The sequence below is a fragment of the Dasypus novemcinctus genome, chromosome 4, assembly GCF_030445035.2.
Source record: "Dasypus novemcinctus isolate mDasNov1 chromosome 4, mDasNov1.1.hap2, whole genome shotgun sequence".
NCBI classification, from domain to species: Eukaryota; Metazoa; Chordata; class Mammalia; order Cingulata; family Dasypodidae; genus Dasypus; species Dasypus novemcinctus.
Window position 1 is genome coordinate 53,839,419 of NC_080676.1, and position 22,341 is coordinate 53,861,759.

Below are 22,341 nucleotides of genomic sequence, written 5' to 3' on the forward strand. Positions count from 1 at the left end.
AAGATGCAGCAAATAGACACAGAGAACAGACAACTGGGAGGGGGGGGGAAGGTAGGGGAGAGAAATAAGTAAATCTTAAAAAAAAAAAAAAAAAAGAAATTAGCAGCCAACACTTACTGTGCTTATTATGTGCCAGGTACTATTCCAAGTACTTACATACATTAAAATACTTAATACATTTAAGCATTGTAGCATCCTGTGAGATACTTTTATTATACCCATTTTATGATTAAGGAAACTGAGGCAGAGAAGTTAATAACTTGTCTAAGATCACATAGCTAGTGAACATTCTTATATATGTCTCCTGTGACATATGTGAGAGAGGTATCTAGATAAGATATCATATAAGTGTAATTTCTGTGTATGCATATCTTCAGCTTTAGTAGTTATGTCCAAAATGATTCACTGTAGTGGTTGTACCAGTTTACAGCTTTTACTAGCAAATGTGTAAGAGTTCCTTTTCCTATACTGACAACACTTAAGTCTTACCAGGCTTAGTAATTTTTGCCAATATGATGGAGGTGAATGGTAATTCTGTATTATTTTTAATGATTGGTTTTTTAAAATCCTTCTTGGAAAGTCAGTATCTGGAAAACCAAAGTGCTTTGTTTTAGGAGATCTCCTGGTTTAGGTGAACTATAATTACAGGCTTTTCTGTGAATTTGAATGTGAGAAATTAACAGCCTTTTTCTTAGCATCACATCTTACCTGCTCAGTCTTTGACTTGGTCAAAGTTTGATGATAGCCTTCATTTTAAGGATTTACTTGGCCTGTATAATAACAACTTAAATTCTTATTCTTCAGGATCCCTATTTTTCTTGGTGTTTGGCTAAGTTTCCTCTCTAATTGGTTGGAATATAATTTCCCTCAAAGTGTGATAAAATGGTACCTAAGTGTACTGGGTATTTTTCCTTTCTCTCTCCAGATCCACTTTCTACCCATTTTCATCCTCTCTGAGTCCTTGAATACCAACCTTTATCGACTGTTATCAGTGGGCTCTCTTGCTCTGACTTTTGGTTGGATGTGGTTGAAGCAACCATATTCCTGGTTTGTATCTCTTTGTCCAGTATAATTATTATTAATAGGACCTCCTTTCACATTCTCAAGTGTCCCAGTTGGGATGATAAATTATAGGATCACCCTGGCCAGTAGGGAGGAGGAAGAGAAAGGTTAGGTATTCATTACCCTGGTTTCTTCCTCTTAGTGTCAGTCATGGCTGGCCATATCCCTGAACTGAAGGTCACAGATCCTTTCAGGTAGCCCTCCCCCATACAGCTCTGTTTCTGGGTTCTGGTAACAATTCTTTCTCCTTGGTTCTTCATTTCTGAGAGTAGTAACAGATCCATGTAATTATTAGCTCTAAGGTACTGCACTCTCCCTTCTGGCTTTCCTATATCTTTGTAAATAGTCCCTTTAATAAATAAACTCTTCCTCAGATTACCCAGTTTTAGTGTACCATCTCTTTCCTGACTGGACCTATACTGATACACAATGTAGAACTTTTATATTTTAACTAAATGAATCTTTAAGATGTATTTCAAGCCTATAATAACATAAATGTAATGCCTGGTTTTAATTTTATAGCATTTTCACATGTTATTTCATTTAAAGCACATCAAGTACTCCTTTAATTTTCATATGCTCCTTGCCAAGGCATTAATGTTAATAATAATTATCTTTTTATCTTTTTAGATGAAGTCGGAGCCCTTGTTTTTGACATTGGATCCTATACTGTAAGAGCTGGTTATGCTGGTGAGGACTGCCCCAAGGTAAATGTAATGTTACAGTTAATTGGATAAACAAGGGCAATATATATAGAACTAAATTCATGCAGACATTCTTATTCAAAACAAATATGGTAAAAGACATTATGGGGGGAAATGACTCCTTGATAAAAGCAGCTGAACCTTGTATGCCATATTTTTTACTTACAGGTGGATTTCCCCACAGCTATTGGTATGGTTGTAGAAAGAGATGATGGAAGCACATTGATGGAAATAGATGGTGATAAAGGCAAACAAGGCGGTCCCACCTACTACATAGACACTAATGCTCTGCGTGTTCCAAGGGAGAATATGGAGGCTATTTCACCATTGAAAAATGGGATGGGTATGGTGTTTTTCCCAGATATGATTATAAATGTAGACTGCGCATGGTACATTTAGATATAAAGCAGTGGCTTCTTCTAATTTGAAGATCAGGTATATTTTTTTTGTTTTTATTTTACAGATTGATGTGCCAAGCACTGAGAATACACAGATATATGGGACATGGTCCTTGTCCTTGAGGAACTCAGTCAGATAAGGGAAATAGATGTATACATACATATCTGGTGCCCTAGGATGAGAACTATAATATAGTCGTGTTTGCCATGCAATGAGATTAGGGAGGAGAGGTATTTAACTATATCATTGGGGATTAGGGAGCGTTTTCACTAAGAAGGTAACTTTCATGCTGAATCCTGATCAATTAATAAAAATTGGATAACGTGAAAGGATGAATTTGAGAAAGAAGCTTACGTGTCATAGAAGTGACATGCAATTAAGGATGGTTGCAACATTGGGTGTATTAGGGTTAGTGGCAGGAAAGGTAGGCAGAGAACAATTACAAAAGGACTTAAAAACCATCCCAGGTTTTTTTTTTTAAGCTAGTCACAGAAGGGTAACTCCAGAGGCTTTTAACACAGGTGTGATGTGCTCATATTTGCCAGCTGGAAAGATTATTCTAATAGCATTGTGTAGGATTGATTGGAGATAGTTAAGAAAAAACAGGAAAACCAGTTAGGATTGAAAGTCCAAATGAGAAATGAAGAGGGTTCAAACTAAGACATTGATGATAGGGATACTGAGGTGGCTATCCATGAGACAAAATGGTACTATGATATGGTGAAAGGTAGAGAGGAGTTGGGAAACTTTCCTAGATTTTTGGTTTGGGTGACTGAATAGAGGGTGCCATGCGCTGTGAAGGATTAGAAAGGGGAGGAACAAGTTTTAAAATCCTAAAAGGCAAATGCCTTGGGGATACCCACAATCATCCCCAGGTTCCATGAGTCACTAGAAGGGCTCACAGGACTCAGCATATAGTTGTGCTCATGGCTACAGAAACACCAAAAGGATACAAAGCAAAAATGGCAAAGGGAAATGAAACATGGGGCAGAGTCCAGAGGAAATTAGATGCAAGCTTCCATTAGCCTTGTCACAGTGCACTAATACAGGATGTGCTTAATTCCTCTGGCAACAAGTTGTAACAATACATGTGTTGTCTACTAGGAAGTCTTAATAGATACTCAGTACTGGAGGTTTTTACTGTGGACTCGTTACATAGGTACCCTCTACTTAGTGTGTACCATACTTCCAGAATTCCAGAAGGAAACCAGATACTCAGCATGAACTACATCACTGTACAAACAATTTAGGCACAGTAAACTACTCTTACCATTTAGGGGAAGTTTTATATCAATATGGGCAACTGTTTAGCAGTTGATTCCTAGATGCCAGTCAAGTTTCACCATTGCAAGCAGGCCTTTGTCAGGATAGCAGTCTCAAGGGCTAGTGTGTTAACTCTTTTCTGCACAGCAAGTTAATGTGTTCCTTACTGAGTTGTAGTTGGGACATCAGGTGGGTTTTTCCTTAAGTAGGTGAATAAAAAGTCGTGAAATCAAGACTTAAGACATAGAATTGGATTATATTACCCAGGAGAGTTGAGAATTTGAGAAGAAGATTGGGATGGCGTTCCTAGTGAAAACTTGTATTCTATTTAACAAGTAGAAAAGAAGAGTAACTGGTGAAGGAGAGTGAAAAGGTATAGTTAGGCATGTAGAAGAAAATTGAGGAGAAGGCAAGAGAAGAAAAAGTTTCGGAAGCATAGAATAGTCCAGTGGTACTTGACATTCTCAACTGTGACTTTGAGATTTACACTAAGAAGGGGAAAAAGAAGTTAAATCTACCAAGGAAGTCTACTCACCAAAAAAAAAGCAACAACCAAAAAACCCCCAGATACACTTGTGGAAGTACATTATACAAGTTAACTGAGTTTCTTTAGGCTATGACAGAAAAAAAAGGAAAATTCTTGAATAGTCAATAGTGTCAGATAATTTAAAGAGGTCACATAAGATTAGAAATGTGGAATGTCTACTGGATTTGTCCATTAGAAGGTCACTAGTGACTTACGTGAGCAATTTCAGTGGAATATTTAGGTGGAAGCCAAATAGAAGACTTCTATTTTTCTCTGATTTTTTTTAAAAAATCTTTTAATCATCTTTCTCCAAATAGATTGCAAGCTTTTTGGGGGTCAGTTCTAGATGTTATAATTCTTTTGTGTTTTTCCTTACCATCCTGATGATAAGGGCCTTTAGTGAGTACTTATTGAGTAACATATTTGGTATTTTAGGTCTATTGAATATAATAATTGCATTTGTGACAGGCCTGGGAGTTAAAATACTGTTGGGGCTTAAGGGACCAGAAGGTGGTTCTATATGTAGAAAATAAAGATGACCTATATATAGTTAAGTATTTTGTTACAAAGTAGATCTATAAAGTAAGTATAGTCTCTGTGTTTAAGTATGAATTGCTAAATCATAGAAAGAAAAGTCTTGATGTGGTATTCTTCTTCAACTAAACATTATTTTCAGGCTGTTAATCTTATGTTCTAGTTGAAGATTGGGATAGTTTCCAGGCTATTTTGGACCATACCTATAAAATGCATGTCAAATCAGAAGCCAGCCTGCATCCTGTTCTTATGTCAGAAGCGCCGGTGAGACAGACTTTCTTTTCCGAGTTTCTCTTAAAGATTTTTTTTTCCTTTAGTTTTCTAGTCATGAAAAGAATGCTTCCTTTTTCTTCAAAGAGTTATAGGATTAGGGAAAGGAGTTTTTAAATATTATCACAACTTTTGTTTTATTTTTTTCAATGAAATACAAAATTCAAAGAACAACAAAAAATGGGCCCTAATGGATTCTGGTGGTTATTTTTCCTCCAGGGATTGGTTTATTTGAATTCCTCTTTGTATAGACTGCTTCTTATTTTGGTTTATGAATTGTCCCTTATGCTCCAAAGGCAGTGTACATTGAATTAAAAACTCAAGTCACCAAGAGAGAAGTTTAATGTTGAACTATGGCTAGAAATTGCTGGACTGAAGTGTCTTGTGAAATACATTTGTACATTGTCCAACATGGCCCAGAAGTCTAGCATAATGCTTATAAATGATCAGTATTTTGTTACCGTTTCAGATGTCTAGTTTCTTTTATGAGTACCAGCTTTAAGTGGGAGAATTTAGTGGTTTAAAATTCTTGTTTGGTATTTTCATTGCCAAAAATTTGGTTCACACTTAAGATTTAATGGTACTTTATATTTATAAGAATCCATATTCTCCTATACTTTGAAAAATCTGTAATTTCTAGAATTCATCACAGCAGACAGTTTTACTTATGCTTGAATTAAATATTATAGAGAGATTATTAAAGACTGCCATGGTATTTTTAAAATTTTTAGTATTTTACATCTTTGTTAATATAGTACTGTAATGAATGTTGTGATACATCAGCATTTTAATTTTTAAACAATAAATAACTTGCATTTCTTTTTCCCTCTTAAGTGGAATACTAGAGCAAAGAGGGAGAAGCTGACAGAGTTAATGTTTGAACACTACAACATCCCTGCATTCTTCCTTTGCAAAACTGCAGTTCTGACAGCGTATCCTTAATACTCAAACTTTTTTCAAGACATAAATAAGGTACAACTAAATATGGTACTCCCAGCAGGAAGACATGAGCTTATTCTTCCTTGTTCAGAGTTTTATTTTGTTTTCTTTTCTTTTTTGCTTTTCATAATAGCTGTCTATCTTCTAATATTTCTTATTGGAACAGATACACCAGAAGATATGAGAGGAAAACAGGAAAGTAACACTCAAATCCTGCTTAACATGTGTGTTTGTTTTGTTAAGAAGAGGAACATAGAGTGCAATTTTTTTTTTTTAAGATTTATTTATTTCTCCTTCCCCCCTGTTGTCTGCTCTGTGTGTCCATTTGCTTTGTGTTCTTCTGTGTCCAGTTGCATTCTTGTCATGCAGGACCAGGAAACTGTCACTTTTTTGTTGCGTCATGTTGCTTTATCAGCTCTCTTTGTGTGTGGTGCCAACCCTGGGCAGGCTGCGCTTTTTTTGTGTGGGGCAGCTCTCCTTGTGGGGCACACTCCTTGCGTTTGGGGCTCCCCTACACGGGGGACACCCCTGCGTGGCATGGCATTCCTTGCACACGGCAGCACTGCGCGTGGGCCAGCTCACCACATGAGTCAGGTGGCCCTGGGGATCGAACCCTGGACCCTCCATGTGGTAGGCGGATGCTCTTATCAGTTGAGCCACAACTGCTTCCCTGGAGTGCAGTGTTTAAACTAGTTGGCCTAAATTAATTCCAAGATTGCTGTTTCTCCCTCCTCTCCAGTACCAGAGAAAATGAGAAATTGCCTGTAAAGTCATTTAAGATTTATGCATCAGGTATTTATTGCAGGCACATTAGGGAACAGACAAGGAAATATTATGTCATGACTTCATAGAATTTGTAATGTAATAGTCTTATTAAAAACTAAGTAACAGAGATTTAAATAGTACTTCAAAATAATATTCGTAGAGTGTCTCTTGGCAGGGGTGCTGTGCTCTGGAACAAACTGGGATGTAGGCAGCATTGCCTCAGAGTAGAGTGGAGCTGAAGTTCAAGTGGACCTGAAGCCCAAGCAACTACCACCATAACAATAAAATTTCTGGAAGTCAGCAAGCTCTTCTATGTCATCCTGATGGAAATTATTTTATTTATTTATTTATTATTTATTTCTCTCCCCTTCCCCACCCACCCCGGTTGTCTCTTCTCTGTGTCTATTTGCTGCGTCTTCTTTGTCCGCTTCTCTTGTTGTCAGCGGCACGGGAATCTGTTTCTTTTTGTTGCGTCATCTTGTATCAGCTCTCCATGTGTGCGGCGCCATTCTTGAGCAGGCCGAACTTTCTTTCGTGCCAGGCAGCTCTCCTTACGGGGCGCGCTCCTTGTGCGTGGGGCTCCCCTACGTGGGGGACACCTCTGCGTGGCAGGGCACTCCTTGCATGTATCAGCACTGTGCATGGGCCAGCTCCACACGGGTCAAGGAGGCTTGGGGTTTGAACCATGGGCTCCCATGTGGTAGACGGACGCCCTAACCACTGGGCCAAGTCCACTGCCTTGATGGAAATTAAAAAGACAGAAAGGAAGAATTAATTTAAGATGAAAATACTGTGGACTGCTATCACCTTCTCATTACCCCCTTTATCTTAATATGCTGCCAGATCCCCCTATTAATATCATGTCTTGAGATTTAGCTGACCCTTATGATTGGATAAGATTGATTCTAGTTTCTAACATAGTCTCATTGATGGAGCTGGTCCATTGCCACCTCTGGCCTTATCACACAGCTCTTGGTGGTGCCAAAATAATTGAAGTTGGTGACATCCCAAAAGACTAAGCTCTCCTTAATGGAGCTCAAAGGTCATTTGGTATGATCATTACTATTGTCTAGTCTGTTGTGTATGTGAAGAATGGAATGTATAGGGCCCTTCTGAAATGGGTTCTGGAATCTGCTTGTTAATCACCATTCAGCTCTTTGTTGCTAGATTAGTTGTCTCCCTTTTGGATGAATTCCTGCAAAAGGGTATGGCTTGGGCTCTGGTAGTTTTCTCTTCATTGCGACCAGCATTAACAAGACCATTATGTGGAAGGTGTTCCACATTGGCTGAGAAATAGAATTCTAAGGTGTATTATTGCACTGTTGTAACTGCTGGTCACATGCATGGACAAAGTCTGAGCTCTTCAAGAGGCATGCCCACACCAGAATCTCCCCAACCTCATGAATTTGGTTGCCACCCTCTCTGTCTTTACAGTAGTTATGTACTTCCAGGGCTTCTGAGTGGACCTGCTGATCAAGTCAGCCTGTTAGTGAGGCCAGTGCAAGCTCTTCTATACCCCCAACATTCCCATCATTCAGCAATGTGCACTGGCATCCAATCTGTATTTCATCTCCCAGGTGATGTCACCTTGCTTCATTGGGAACTTGCTTATGAGCCTGCTGGGCACTTGGTCTGATACTTCTTCCATTGTATGCTTATCCAGTGAATAGACTTTGCTGTATTACCTGTTTCCTCCAGAATCTTGGTTCAGTGTTGGAAGACCCTGTCTAGGCAGTTGTAATGTTCATGCTGGGCTCATGTGCATTCTTCTCCAAAATGTGGATTGATCTCTCAGGTTCCTCTGCCAAAGATGTTGCAGAGCAGCTGAAGGAGTAGCAAATTGTGATGAGAGGTCACCAAGAAACCTTCCTTTGGTACATCAGTATCCGCAGTCATGACTGTCTACCTGGATGCTATTGGGTCTGTAACCAGCATCCTGCTCACTGTCACAATTATTTATTTATTTGAAATCTTTGTAAAGGAACACAGTGAGATTGGCATCATGGGGGCCAAACCATGTATCCCCATGGACCAAGGAGGAGAAAAAGAAACACACTCCTGAATTGTTTAGGAAGGAGCGAAAAACAAAATCTTACTAGGAGAGCTTCTAATCACAAAATTTTATGATGGAAAATGGACTTTTGTTTAATAAACTTTTGAATTTCATGTTTTCATTCTACTTTGTAAAGTGCTAGTAATTTTGCACTTTGAAGTTTTGCTTTTTATTCTTGGATTGGCAAAAAGAACTGTTAGAAATGTGGTTTGCATTCAACTGTCAGGGAAGTGAAAATGGTAAATGAGTGTTCTCAAGTATCTTTTTTTTTTTTTTAGACCTTATTTGTACCTTCTCAGAGTTGAATTTGCTTTAGTGGTCTCAGCATTTTTCCTACAAAAGTACAAACACTGTTAAAATGTCTGCGTTTCATTTTAGCTTTAGGGTGTGAAGTGAGAGTGAATCATGTGTTTTCTGGTGGCCTTGAGGACAGGGTGTTAAAACCTTATTAGAGTGTCTCCTTTATAATCAGGTTTGATAATAGGTGGCTTAAGATGGTTCTTCTATGAGATTAATTCACTTCTCTTTTAAAAGTAGGGTTTTTTTAGGACAGAGATTCTTCTAAAAGAAAGAGGGATGGATTGCCCCGAAGATACTCTTGGGTCATCTGTTCATTTTTTTTGCAAGTTCCTGTTGGCTATTCCGTTTGGGTGTTGAGGTCAGAAAAAACAGTCTGCTTGTATCTGTCATCTCCATATTTAGTTAACCTGTGTTCTTTTATTAAGCAAGATTGGGATTCATTAGCTTCACGAAGTTGAGTCTGGCCGAGCTTATGGGAGACCCTTTGAAGTGATGTCTGTTTGTGCAGATTTTTCCAGTCATCACCCTGACTTCTCACCTCCTGGTCCACACTTATTCTTCTCCACTTTCCCCTAGAATGGGGGGGCATTTTAGCAGATAATGAGACATGGAAAGAATTAGTGACTTAGTATTCAAAAGCTACTTTTACAATCAAGGCTGGAAAAATCCCACTTGTATTCTTGCAACTTTCTCCTCTCAACCTCAGCTAGTATTGTACAGCAGAGAGAAGTGCATAGGCTCCAGATCACTAGTGAAAATCAGGTTCAAATAGCTTTTTTTTTTGCCAAGTTGCGCCAATGTTTAATATAAAAACACTCAAGATTATGTCTAAAATAAGTTCTATTTGTAACTGACAGACTACCTAGATCTAAGAAATTAGAGCCTTTCAGAAGGTCCCTCTTCAAGGACAGATTTTGCTGAGCAGTGCAGTGTCAAAAGGGTACTAACTGGGCTCACCCACATCAAATCTTGATGCGTATTTCCATCTTTCCCATTTCTCAGCTAGCTCTGTTCTTTCCCCCCATTTCTTAATAAATTCTTTTTACTGACCTAAAAAAAGGGGTGTGGGTACTAACTGGCAGGTGTTGGTAGGATCAAAGGTTCAAGAGTGTTTTCATTGGAGAATGACTTGAGTCTAAGAAGGAAGCGCCAGAGGGGACTGCAAGGCATGTGGTGAGAAAAACGATGTACAGTGGCCTCAAAGCATAGAGTCAGGGCACAATTCAGTGATCTCTTGGCAGTGAAGGTGACAGTCTTTGTGCCATGTCTGAGTCAGGTTAGGGCTTCCTGAGAGCCCTTGCTGGTAGTGTTAATAGGAAATAGACTGACTAAGGGAGGAGAAACAGCTTGCCTAAAGCTACCAGCAAGTAAGCAGGAGAACCAAGACAGCCCTGGGAAGTGGCCAGGAAGTCTGTGACCAGAAGTGCTATTGGCATCTGCAAAATGATCATCTGGGCCTGTGTGTCTCAGGCTTGCATTCTGCTGTTGACGATCAGGGTGGGTGTGGCTGGCCCTGGTCTCCAGGGGACTCTTCACTATGGGAATCAAAATGGCATAACTAAGATAAGATGAATAAGTGACAAAGCCAACTGTTGAAGCAGAAAAAAATTGACAAAATTCTTAAAGAAGTATGTGATTAATTTGAATTGATCATATAATTATTGTGGTAATTCAGAAGAGGAATATAGTAGCCTGACAAACCTTTATAAAGAAAATAGAATTTAGTTGGATCATGTAGAGGAAAGAGCTCTGAATTTTTGAAGTTCAGGTTGCACTGCTTACAAACTTTGTGATTTTGAATTAGGTACTTGAAATCTGAGTTTCACTTTGCCCATGTATTCTTTATACCTCTCTGAATTGCTGTGATATTCAAATACCTTTTTAATTTATTTGAAAATCACAATGATAAGTGTTATCTAACATTTTTCTCTAGTCTTGTGTCTTGGAGATGACTTTATCAAAAGTGTAGAGGTAGAAAGTTTAAGCGTTTGTTACAGTGATTTAATTTAAAGTGGAAAATTTATGTTAGACTTCAGTAGAGTTGTAAAAATAGGTTTAAGCCAGACTATAGAGGCCTTACTTGTTAAATTAAAACAACAACAACACCACTGGATTCTAGAAAACTTGAAGTTTTTTGAGTTGGGGAAAAAGAACTAACATTCTCATTTATGCATTTTCTCATTTAATTTTCATAATAATCCTTTCAGGAAGCAGTCATTTAAGTAAACTGGTCCAAATCTGTCATCTGAGAATGGCCATCCTGAATTTGAATGTAGGACTGTTTGGCTGCTTCCTTAACAAGGACAGTTAACAGAAATAGACATTGTTTTATTTTTTAACTTTTTATTATAGAAACTTTCAAATGAACATAGAAGAAAATAGAATATTATAGTGAATCCCCATCTGCCCATCACCCAACTTCAGTACATAGCAAAGTTTTTATTGACTAGAAGTCTATCCATTCCCAGAACTCTTTCTCTGATAATCCCTACCCATTCCTTCAATTTCTATGTTAGCACTTCATCTGTCTTGACATACTCTTCCTGGTCCAATTCATCCATTTCTTTGATTTCCCTATCTGTGTCCTAGGTCTTTCTTGTGGGCTCCAGGCCCACATCCAGTTGCCTACTAAAACTTATTTATATAAACACTTCAAAGTTGGTATATATAAAACTGAGTTTATCCTCTTTCTTTTCAAACTTATTTTCTCATCTGTTTATCCTGAATGTCTGATGGTATCGTTTTCCACCGAGTTGGCTGGATCAGAAATCTCCCTCTTTAACCCTTCTAATTTAGTCAGTCACCAAGACCTACCTTTTCTTGCCCTTACTCACAAATTCTGTACTCTACCAATTCAAATCTGCTGTTTAATGTCTCTCAAGTATTTTAATCTCATCCATTGTGTCTTTCATTCCAGAAGCTCTGTTACTTTTCTTTGGAGGCTTTCAAATTGTTCTTTATGCTCACTCAATGATGTCTTAATATCCTTCATCTCCATTCTTATTTTCTTTTGACTCCTGGAATTTATTTAGAAGATTTGTGTGAACATAATTGATTTGTTTTCTTAAATCCTGTGTCTTGTCAGGATTCTTGGTCTGTTCCTTTGGCTGGGCCTTAGCTTCCTGTTTTTTCAGTATGGCTTGTAATTTTTTGCTGATGTCTGGTCATCTGCTACATTGGTGATTTTACTCTGTTGGTCTATTTTTCTCTCTTGCCTAGTGGTTTTGTTTCACAGCTCTTCTTTGACTTTTGGTTCAGTTTTTCCTAAAACTTTAAGATTGCCCTATTTATGTTATTCACACAGGGCCAGGGACCCACTAATGGGGTGCAGACCAGGTGTCAGCAGGGTCTTGGAAAGGAACTAGAGACAAGCCTTGTCTTCCTTCACTTTCCAGGCTGGTCAGCAGTTGGTGCTCTTTGGCAAACCTTTCCTGAGAGATGGATCTTTGAATTTCTACTGACTGGATTTTCTGAGCCAGTGATTTAAAGCCCTGGGTTATGCTGTTTAAACTTGCTGAAGAGAAACCACATCCAGCTTTCTGCTGCACCCTCCTTCTCCCCAGGGAGGAATAGGTCCTTTCCTCTCTCTGTTGGCTGCTCAGCTTCAGGTTTTACAGAGGCTGTTCACCTCCAGGGTGGAGGATGAGTGGAGTTCCCAGCCATGGGTCCATTAACTCCTGGTTTTCCCTCTGGCCTCTTTGTCTCTCTGTCCCCAATTCTTCCTAGATGTTGCCTGTGGCATTCTTCTGGTCTGAAGAACTCCAAAGCAGGCCCCTCAGATGACTTCTGCCCTTTCTTCCCTGTTTTGTAAGAGAGCTTTGTGTCCTGCCTGACCTTCTCCGTGCCATCTTCCTGGAACTCTTCCCCTACTGTCTTTTCAATCCATTTGCTTCTCTATCCCACTGCCATTGCTTTAGGTGCAAGCTATTTCTGGGGTTACTGCAACCCTTCGTCTTGTTTGTTCTTTATACTGCAGCTTTAACAGTCTTTCTAAAGTGATAGTGTTTTAAGCCAGAATCGTCATCTACATTACTTTCTTCATTCTGCTTTCAGGCTGTACTGAACTACTTCCACGTCCCTGACCTCAACTTTTTCTCTTGTCTCTTGGCCTTTCTGTATACTCCATTCTTCCCCCTACCTCTCTCCCCGGTTTATACTTGAATTTTCTAGGAGTAGGTTCATGATCTCTTTACACATCCTGAGCTTTTTCTTTTTTATAGTTTTACTAGTCTCTGCTTCACTAGACAGGATATCCTTCAGGGAGAGACAGCATCAGTTCAACTTTATGTGTTTTCTCTACCTAAGAAATGTTAGTGCTAGGCATTCCTTATTTCCTTCATTCTGACAGATAAGTTAAGATATGGTGGGGAGATGGGGGAGTATTTGTTAAAAAAAAAATGAGAGTGAGAATTTGGCAGATTTGAAAGGTCCTGATAGTGCTGTTCCAGATTGACCACAGACTAAAGAAATAAGAGGCAAACTGGAGCAAGAGAGAAACAAGGGGTGGGAATGGCAATCCAAGAAATGAGAGTCTCTTTGTCAAATACCGTTAGTTAGGTAGATCATTCCTGATTTTGAGAAGAGCAGCAAATAAAATTAGAGAAAAAATGATAGCTTTCGTAAGATAAAGTGGAAGATCTCTCCCCTCTAGAGGGGATTAATAAGTATCAGTGAGCATAATTATAATTTATATCCCTATGTAACAAAGTACAGAGCTAGTGTTAAAAAAAGATGTTATTAACATCAGACTCAGGAATAGGCACATAGTGGATGCTCAGTAAATATTTGATGGATGAGAGAATGGCCCTACCACTAAATATCACTTTTTCCTTCTGTAAAATAGATGAACTTTACTTTTCCGTGTTTCTTTTTTGTGTGGTTGTGCATAGTTGATAGTTTACTGTAGGACAGTAAATGAATGTTAAATTTGGTATTACTAGGTGTTTTTTTTTTTTAAGATTTATTGATTTGTTTATTTCCCTCCTTCCCCTCCTCCTGCCCTGCTGTTTTTGCTGTCTGTGTTGTCTTCTCATTTTCTCTCCTCTAGGATTCACTGGGATTCAATCCCGGAGACCTCTGATGGAGAGAGAGGTTCCCTGTCAATTGCGCCACCTTAGTTGTTAGTTTCTACTGCATTTCACCTTAATTCTCCCCTTGTCTCTCTTTTCGATGCGTCATCATCTTGTTGCATGACTCCCTTGCGCGGGGCACTGGCTCACCACATGGGCACTCGTGCAGGCACTTGTGCAGGCACTGGCTCACCATGTGGGCACTCACATGGGCACTGGCTTGCTGCGTGGGCATGCTTTCTCTTCTTTTTCACCAGGAGGCCTCAGGGATCAAACCAGGTCCTCCCATATGGTAGGCAGAAGCTCCATCACTTGAGCCACATCTCCTTCCCGCTAGTTATTATTAGCAATATGAACCTATGGAATTGTTTTCTAAAAACCTTAATTTTTCCTAAATCCTACTCTCATGATAATTTATTTCTAATCAATGATTTAGAGCTATAGTAATTCTTTAGGTCTGTTAGGATAATAGTATGGTTCAACAGAAGCATCTTTATACTTTTGTCATTTTTTAACAGCTTTATTGAGATATAATTCACATCCCATACAATTTAACAATTCAGTGGTCTTTATTATAGTCGGAGTTGTGCAGTTTGATATCACCACAGTCTAATTTTAGAACATTTTTCACCACCACTCCCAAAAACCCATACTCACTAGCAGTCACTCTCCTTCCCTCCCTCCCTTCCTCCCCCCATCCCCACTGTTCAACCTTCTCTTGCTATGGATTTGCCTATTCTAGAATGGTCATATAAATGGCATCATACAAAATATAGTCTTTTGTGACTAGCTTCTTTCATTTGGCATAAGATTTTCAATGGTCATTCATGTTGTAGCATATATCTGTGCTTCATTCCTTTTTATTGCTGAATAAGTTGCTATTATATGGTTATACAACATTTTATTTATCCATTTTTGGACATTTGGGTTGTTTCCACTTTTTGTCTGTTAACGAAAAATAACTGTTATGAACATTTGTATACAAGGTTTTATTGTAGATGTGTGTTTTCATTTCTGTTGGTTATATACCTAGGAGTGCAGTTAACTATGCTTAATTTTTTGTTTGTTTGTTTGCTTGTTTGTTTTATTTTCAACAGGTACCAGGGATCGAACCTTTGACCTCGTACATGGGAAGCAGGCACTCAACCACTAAACTTCATTCGCTTCACAGAAAGAGTTGGTTTTTTCATTTGTTTGTTGTTTTGTTTTTAGGAGGTACCAGGGATCGAATCTGGGATTTCGTACATGGGAAGCAGGTACTCAACCACTTGAGCTACATCTTATGCTTAACTTTTTTGAGAAACTGCCAAACTGTTTTCCAAAGTGGCTGAACTATTTTACTTTCTTACAAGCAATTTATGAGGGTTCCAGTTTCTCTACATCTTTCCAATCCTTTTATTGTCTGTTTTTTTTTAATTGATTGATTATAGCCATCCTACTGGTTATGAAGTGGTGTCTTGTGGTTTTGACTTCCATTTCTGTAATGACTAATGATGTTGAACATCTTTTCATATGATTTTTGTGCTTTTTTGCCCTTCCTCCTACATATATTCTTTGGAGAAATGTCTATTTAAATCTTTTATTTTTAAATTGGATTATTTTTATTATTGAGTTTTATAAGTTCTTTATATATACTGGATGCTAGACTTTTATCAGATAAATGACTTGCTAATTTTTTTTCCATTTTGTGATACCATCACTTTGGTGATATCTTTTCCTGCTTCCTGCATCCACCTTATGGAATAGGAGGAGCTGGGGGGGAGGCAGATGGTAACTAGTGCTACTGCCATCACCAGTATGGATTTCTATAGCCCAGAGCCAGGGAGAAAGAAATCTGCCGATGTTCACTACTACTGAATCTACTAGACTATTTCTTGCCCAGGAAGCTGGGAGAGGTGGGAGCTGTCACTTAGCTCCTAGTCCCACTGGAACAGCTCTCATACATACAGACCTACGAGGAACAAATGACTGCACTCCTCACCAGCTGCCCTGCCTAAATTTTCCCTACACCAATGGAGATGGGGATGGAAAAACAAGCAAATAGGCCTCTGACTGCACACAGCTGTGGAACCATGGGATCTTTCTATACTCAACCAGCAGTCAAATCCACCAGGAATAGCTCTTCCACCTCATTAAGTTTGGGGAAGTGGGAACTGCTACTTGGCTATAAAACGCTGAAATCGTTCTTCAGTGTATAGTTATGGAGGAATGGTTGTAGTTTCTAACTCAAATGCCATGGCCATCCACTGTTCTTCTTGAGTTTCCACAGATTTTGTTAAATAAATATTTCTAAATTTGTTGTAAGCATTTTGATAAATCTCCAGAGACTTTGAACGATTGTCTCTGCTAATTTTGACCAGTTGTCTCTCTGGGAGAATGCTTCCCTGAGTTCTTCATACTATCATTCCAAAAGTCCTGCCTCTTGTAATTTTTTACTTTTTATTTTGACATAATTGCAAACTTAAGACGACAGTTGTGAAAATAATACAGAACCAATACGGAGAACTCCAGTATATCCCCTATCCAGAGAACCAGATTTATTGACTTCTAAATTTTTGCCACGTTTGTTATGTCTGTGTGCCTATTTTCTAAACATTTGAGAATATGTTATATACAGTATGCTCCTTTAACATCTAATACTGCCATGTGTATTTCCTAAGAACAATTGTAATTTATTTATTATTATTTGATACCAATTTTCAGCCCCAGGTTTACTTTAACACATTTTAATAAAAACTATAATGTACATGTTCAACAAATATCATGTGAAACATTGTAAGAGCCTGCCATTTGCAGTGATCATTATTTTAGGAGCCTCGATACTTTCTTTTCCTTAATCCTTTAAACTAGATTTGCTAATGGTCGTTCTACGGGGCTGATTTTGGATAGTGGAGCCACTCATACCACTGCAATTCCAGTCCACGATGGCTATGTCCTTCAGCAAGGTAAATATATTTAACCAGGATACATTGAGATGACTTCAAGTGTCTTGAGAACACAGGTAATGTAATAAAACATTGAATTGGACTATGGAAGCATAACAGTTGCCAAGTAGTGTCTTGTGTATATGTGTATTTAAAATTTGTTAGTATATAATGCATATTCAAATCTAATGTTGGTGGAGAAGTGTGACTTCATTCATGCTTTGAGGGATTGTTCAGTTAATGCTACTTGAAAAAATTTTATGTAAATACAGAAAATTTGTCCCAAGGAATTTTAACTTAATGTTCTTTTAGCCTTGTTTAATTTGTTTTCTAGGCATTGTGAAATCCCCTCTTGCGGGAGACTTTATTACTATGCAATGCAGAGAACTCTTCCAAGAAATGAATATAGAATTGATCCCTCCATATATGATTGCCTCAAAAGTAAGTCATGATTGAATTTTCTTTGTGAAATTTATCTCCAGCCCTTTGCCCCCAGTTTCTGAACTCTGTTAATCTAGTTTATGCTTTTGTAATCTTAGGAAGCTGTTCGTGAAGGATCTCCAGCAAACTGGAAAAGAAAAGAGAAGTTGCCACAGGTTACAAGGTCGTGGCATAATTATATGTGCAATGTAAGTAACCCTTATTCTCATTAAGAGAGTTATAGGCTATAAATTCTTGAATAGAATATATGGGAACTTTGTGTTTTTGAACTCTGTTTTTAATGATATTTTACAAACAGAAAGTTTAAAGTAGCTTACTTGGGATGCTTTTTATACTCACTGACAAAATAAATTATTTACAAATTGATACATATTCAGTTTAGATTACTGTGGTGAGACCTGGAAGGAATTTTGGTTTTAGGGTCGAAACAAGCATTGTTATTTATAATAACCTTTACATCTTTTGACTAAGAATGTGATTTTAGTTTCTGATTTTAATTTAGTTAGAATGGCTCAATTATATTCTCTTTCCTAGCATCATTCAGCCATGTCAAAAATGTGTTCTTGTTCATAGCAAGGATTTGATGAGATATTCTCTTTACTAAAAATCCATCTCTGAACATGTGACTTAATAACATGGGGAGAGGTCAGTAAAACAAGCCTCACACACTACACATACACATTAATTTCTAATAGTAAAAATAATTCATTATGTCAAGTATACATTCTATTTGTAGTTGGTAAAATTGTGAGGATGCTGAAAGATTTGCCTAGGTATTAAACAAGTTTTTTTCCTTGGCAACCACAGGTCATTTGTGTATTTCGCAACAGAAATTTTTAAACTTTTACACTGTATGCATTCATTAAAAGTTACATATTTTATATATATATGTATATGTGTGTATATATATATAAGATAGGATGTGATATATATGTGTATATTCAGGTATTGAAACCTCCTTCTAAGACTAAGCTTATTTTTAAGGCAAAAGTGGTGTTCTAAAACTGGTTTTATTATGCAGGACTGTGGTCCAAAGCCTCCCAGTTGTTTTTATCTCATGTCTTTGTTCCATAGCAGTTGTAACTTAAATGTGTATTATTTAGTTTCTAACACAAATGGTCACAATTGAGTTTCTTGATATATTGCTGGATTTATTTATATCCTTGAAGTAACTTACCTATCCAGAAATTTGATCCAGTTTTATTCAGAAAAGTATTTAAAATATGTTACTTAAGTATAGATAGCAAAGACAAATCTTAGTTACCTTGTTTCCTAAACCTTTTTCATTCATAGTGTGTTATCCAGGATTTTCAAGCTTCGGTACTTCAAGTATCAGATTCAACTTATGATGAACAGTATGTTTTCTTATTTTATCTACAAGATGTATAATTTAATAGCTAATTAAAACCTTCATACCAATATTTTTGAAAAATTATATGCAGTTGATCCTTGTTAATGCATAGATTGTGTATTTGTGAATTTGCATACTGTCAAATTTATTTGTAACCCCCAGTTCGATCAATATTTGATGCTTTGGCAGTGATTGGCAGACATGTGCAGAGTGGTAAAAAAAACTTGAGTTGCTCAACATGATGTCCTCTGCTGAGGTTGAACGAGGCAGTGCTGTATTTTCTTGTTTCAGCTCTTATACTATAAACAAGTGTCCTTTTTGTGGTATATTTAGTATGGTATATCTTACATTTTTATGCTTTTTGTTAGTGGTTTTGTGTTTTAAAATGGCTTTCTAGAGCCAAAGTGATTTCCAGTGTTCCTCAGTGCAAAATGGCTGTGTTGTGCCTTACAGTGAGAATAATGTGTTAGATAAGCTTCGTTCAGACGATGGAGGTAGAGTTATAATGAGTGCTGTTTTGGCCATCAGTTTAGTATTAATGAAGCAATAATAAATTGTCTTTAAACAGAAATTCACATAAAGCAAGGTTAGTTGATGAACATGTTATTGTCACAGGCTCACAGGAACCTAACCCTGTATTTCTTCTAGAAGTGATGGTTTGGTATTGGCTAATTGTATTTACAGTAACTTTATAGAACATAATTATCATGAATAATAAGAATTGTCTGTACTTAATAAATGAGCTTATTTTTCATTTATGTTAGAAGATGTAATTGCGATTTTAGAAGGGGGAGGAAAAGATGTATTTATTTAAAAATAAATTTGTAGAATGTGCTTAACTGGCCTAAAGGTATAGTTATGCTAAGATATATGGTGTAATGTTTTAAAATAAAAGAAAATATCTCACGCTGATTTTTTACAAGTTGATGATTCCTTAGTAGTTTATAATTTTGAAGAGGATTGCTTTTGGCTTTTAATATTGTTTAATATGTTTTCAGAGTTGCTGCACAGATGCCAACTGTTCATTATGAATTCCCCAATGGCTATAACTGTGATTTTGGTGCAGAACGGCTAAAGATTCCTGAAGGATTATTTGACCCTTCCAATGTAAAAGTATGAAAGCTTATTTCATCATAATTAGTCCAGATTTTCCTATATAAGTAAAGAGTTTGTGTAATTATCAATCCTGAATAAGACTGACTAAATTTTTTGGCTGTGCTTTATTGGATAAAGTTATGATATGTAACTCTTTCATTCTAATTTGTTGTAGGGGTTATCAGGAAATACAATGCTGGGTGTCAGTCATGTTGTCACTACAAGTGTTGGAATGTGTGATATTGATATCAGACCAGTAAGTGTCTTTCTCCTATAAAGGTATCTTTTAGAGCATCAAAATGCTCTCACATCTTTGTTAGGTTGGCACCTTTGTCCTTGAGTTTTGTGGGGGTTTTTTGGTCTTTTTTTTTTTGAAGATACATAGATCACAAAAAATGTAAGAGGGGAAACGGATGTAGCTGAACCAAATGGGCTCCCGTCTACCATGTAGGAGGTCCAGGGTTTGATCCCCAGGGCCTCTTGGTGAGGGTGAGCTGGCCCACACGGAGTGCTGGCCCATGTAGGAATGTTGTCCTGCGCAGGACTGCTGCCCTGCGTGGGAATGCCACCCAGTGTGGGAAAGCTGCCCCATGCAGGAGTGCCAGCTGACACGGAGAGCTGGCGCAGCAGGATGACACAAGAGACACAGAGGAGAGAAAATAAGAAGACATAGCAGAACAGGGAGATGAGGTGGTACAAGAGAGTAATTGACTCTCTCCCACTCGGGAAAGTCCCAGGATTGGTTTCCGGAGCCTCCTAATGAGAATACAAGCAGACACAGAAGAACACACAGCGAATGGACACAGAGAGCAGACAACAGGGGGAATGAGGGGTGGGGGGAGAAATAAATAAAATAAATCTTTTAAAAAAACTTAGATATATGAGGTTCCCTTATACCCCATACCCCACCCCCTCATCCATTGAGTTTGATGTCTGTTTTATAACAAAATACGTAAAAAGATCAAGTGCTAGAAAAGGAAATAGGCAACACTAGAGCTGTATTGTCCAACAAGGTAGCTACTAGCCACTTGTGGTCATTTAAATTTAAATTAGTTAAAATAAAATGAAATTTTAAAATTAAATTCTTCGTTTTATCGTATTGTAATTCAGTATTTTACTATATTGGTCAGCACAGATAGAGAACATTTCCATTATCACAGAACGCCCTGTTAGTGCTGCTCTAGATATTTTCTGAAATGGGACAAAACAAAATATGTATTATTGGTGATTTTTCTTCTACTTTTGTTTTTCAGGAAGGTGTGGTTTAAATTATGTCAATAACTTCAACATGGAATTTATTTTAGATTATCTTCTTACCTTCATATATTTTATGCATCAAGTTTTATATTATGTATTATGCTTATTAGATTATATCTTATTTAAACTCTAGGTATAGCTTGTGGCCCACATACTGCCTTGTTTAATTTTTAGTTAATTCATTTGCTTAGAGCATGGTGCTAATAGCTAAGGGTGTATCAAAAACCGTGTTGTTCACAAAAGACATTAAGGTGGGTATGTACAGTGGTCTTTATTTTAGCCAGTAACCTAGCAGGCATGTACTGCTTCTTAGAAGATCACAGTACAAATATGAGATTTTTCATATTTTTTTTGGAGTAAGGTAATTGAAGTACATTTCCTATAGGAGAGTGATACTTTTTTGTAGTGAGATTTCTCCTTTTTAACTAACGTTGATTGCAGAGGAGATGCTTTCTATTTTCTCTTTGAAAAGACACGATTCAGACATTTGGAATAAATTTTTAAAATAATATGAACTAAAAACAGAGACTGACATTGAACTTTCTGATGCATATGTGCAAATTAGAATTAATTATTTAGTAATTTGTTTTTTATCTGGAGAGGCCTTAGCTTGTATATTTTGAATAAGAACCCAGTGTGTTTCTGGTGCACACCCTTGTAAAAGAGCAAGGTAATAGTTTTTAGCAGGAATATTTTCAGAGTAGGTCCTATGTCACTGTCTATCATAATTGTAAAATATTATCATTGTGTAATTTTAAATATCATAACTTCCAGATGAACATTCTAAGATGAAGTCGTTAAAAAAATATACCTCAAACTAACTAAATATTGGCAGCTCTCTGCCAAAAATTATGATTGAGTTTTAAAATAATTGCTATAAGTTAATGATTCTTAAATTATGGACATTGGAATCATCTGGAGAGCTTTAAATAAACTAATAAAAATTTTGCCTGGACCTCATCCCCAGAAATTTTTCTTTAATTGGCACCAGGCCTTGGTGTTTTAACAATTTCCAAGATCAGTTTAGTGTGCAGCCAGGATTGAGAACCATTAAGCTATTATGTCTCTATAAATGTAAAAAATTTTCTAAAAAAAAAGGGAAAATTGTAGAGGAGGACATGGTTTTGATTTCTTTGTAATTGTATTTAGAACTGTTGGAAACATTTGAAACTAATTTATTTGTCTTATTTTTTATCCTAGGGTCTCTATGGCAGTGTGATAGTAGCAGGAGGAAACACACTAATACAGAGCTTTACTGATAGGTTGAACAGAGAGCTCTCTCAAAAAACTCCCCCAGTAAGTTTTGTTTTTTCAGTAGTAATTTTCAGTCATATGTGTTCTCACTGATGGTATAATTTTATAGGCAAGGATTCAGTTTTCAGTAAGTGG

General features: G+C 37.3%; 1 protein-coding gene and 1 pseudogene across 1 annotated transcript in view; both read left to right on the forward strand.

Annotated features, from left to right (window-relative positions):
* The window catches only part of ACTL6A (actin like 6A), a 32,292-nt gene that overhangs the window by 5,809 nt on the left and 4,142 nt on the right, over window positions 1-22,341 (forward strand). The window contains exons 2-12 of the mRNA XM_004478965.5: window positions 1,693-1,769; window positions 1,935-2,109; window positions 4,652-4,752; window positions 5,593-5,690; window positions 16,735-16,829; window positions 17,143-17,249; window positions 17,348-17,437; window positions 18,543-18,604; window positions 19,599-19,713; window positions 19,871-19,951; window positions 22,153-22,248. Of these exons, the coding sequence (XP_004479022.1) occupies window positions 1,693-1,769; window positions 1,935-2,109; window positions 4,652-4,752; window positions 5,593-5,690; window positions 16,735-16,829; window positions 17,143-17,249; window positions 17,348-17,437; window positions 18,543-18,604; window positions 19,599-19,713; window positions 19,871-19,951; window positions 22,153-22,248 (1,097 nt within the window). The remainder of the gene's footprint in view (window positions 1-1,692; window positions 1,770-1,934; window positions 2,110-4,651; window positions 4,753-5,592; window positions 5,691-16,734; window positions 16,830-17,142; window positions 17,250-17,347; window positions 17,438-18,542; window positions 18,605-19,598; window positions 19,714-19,870; window positions 19,952-22,152; window positions 22,249-22,341) is intronic.
* Window positions 7,308-8,559, forward strand: LOC105744745 (protein transport protein Sec61 subunit alpha pseudogene; annotated as a pseudogene).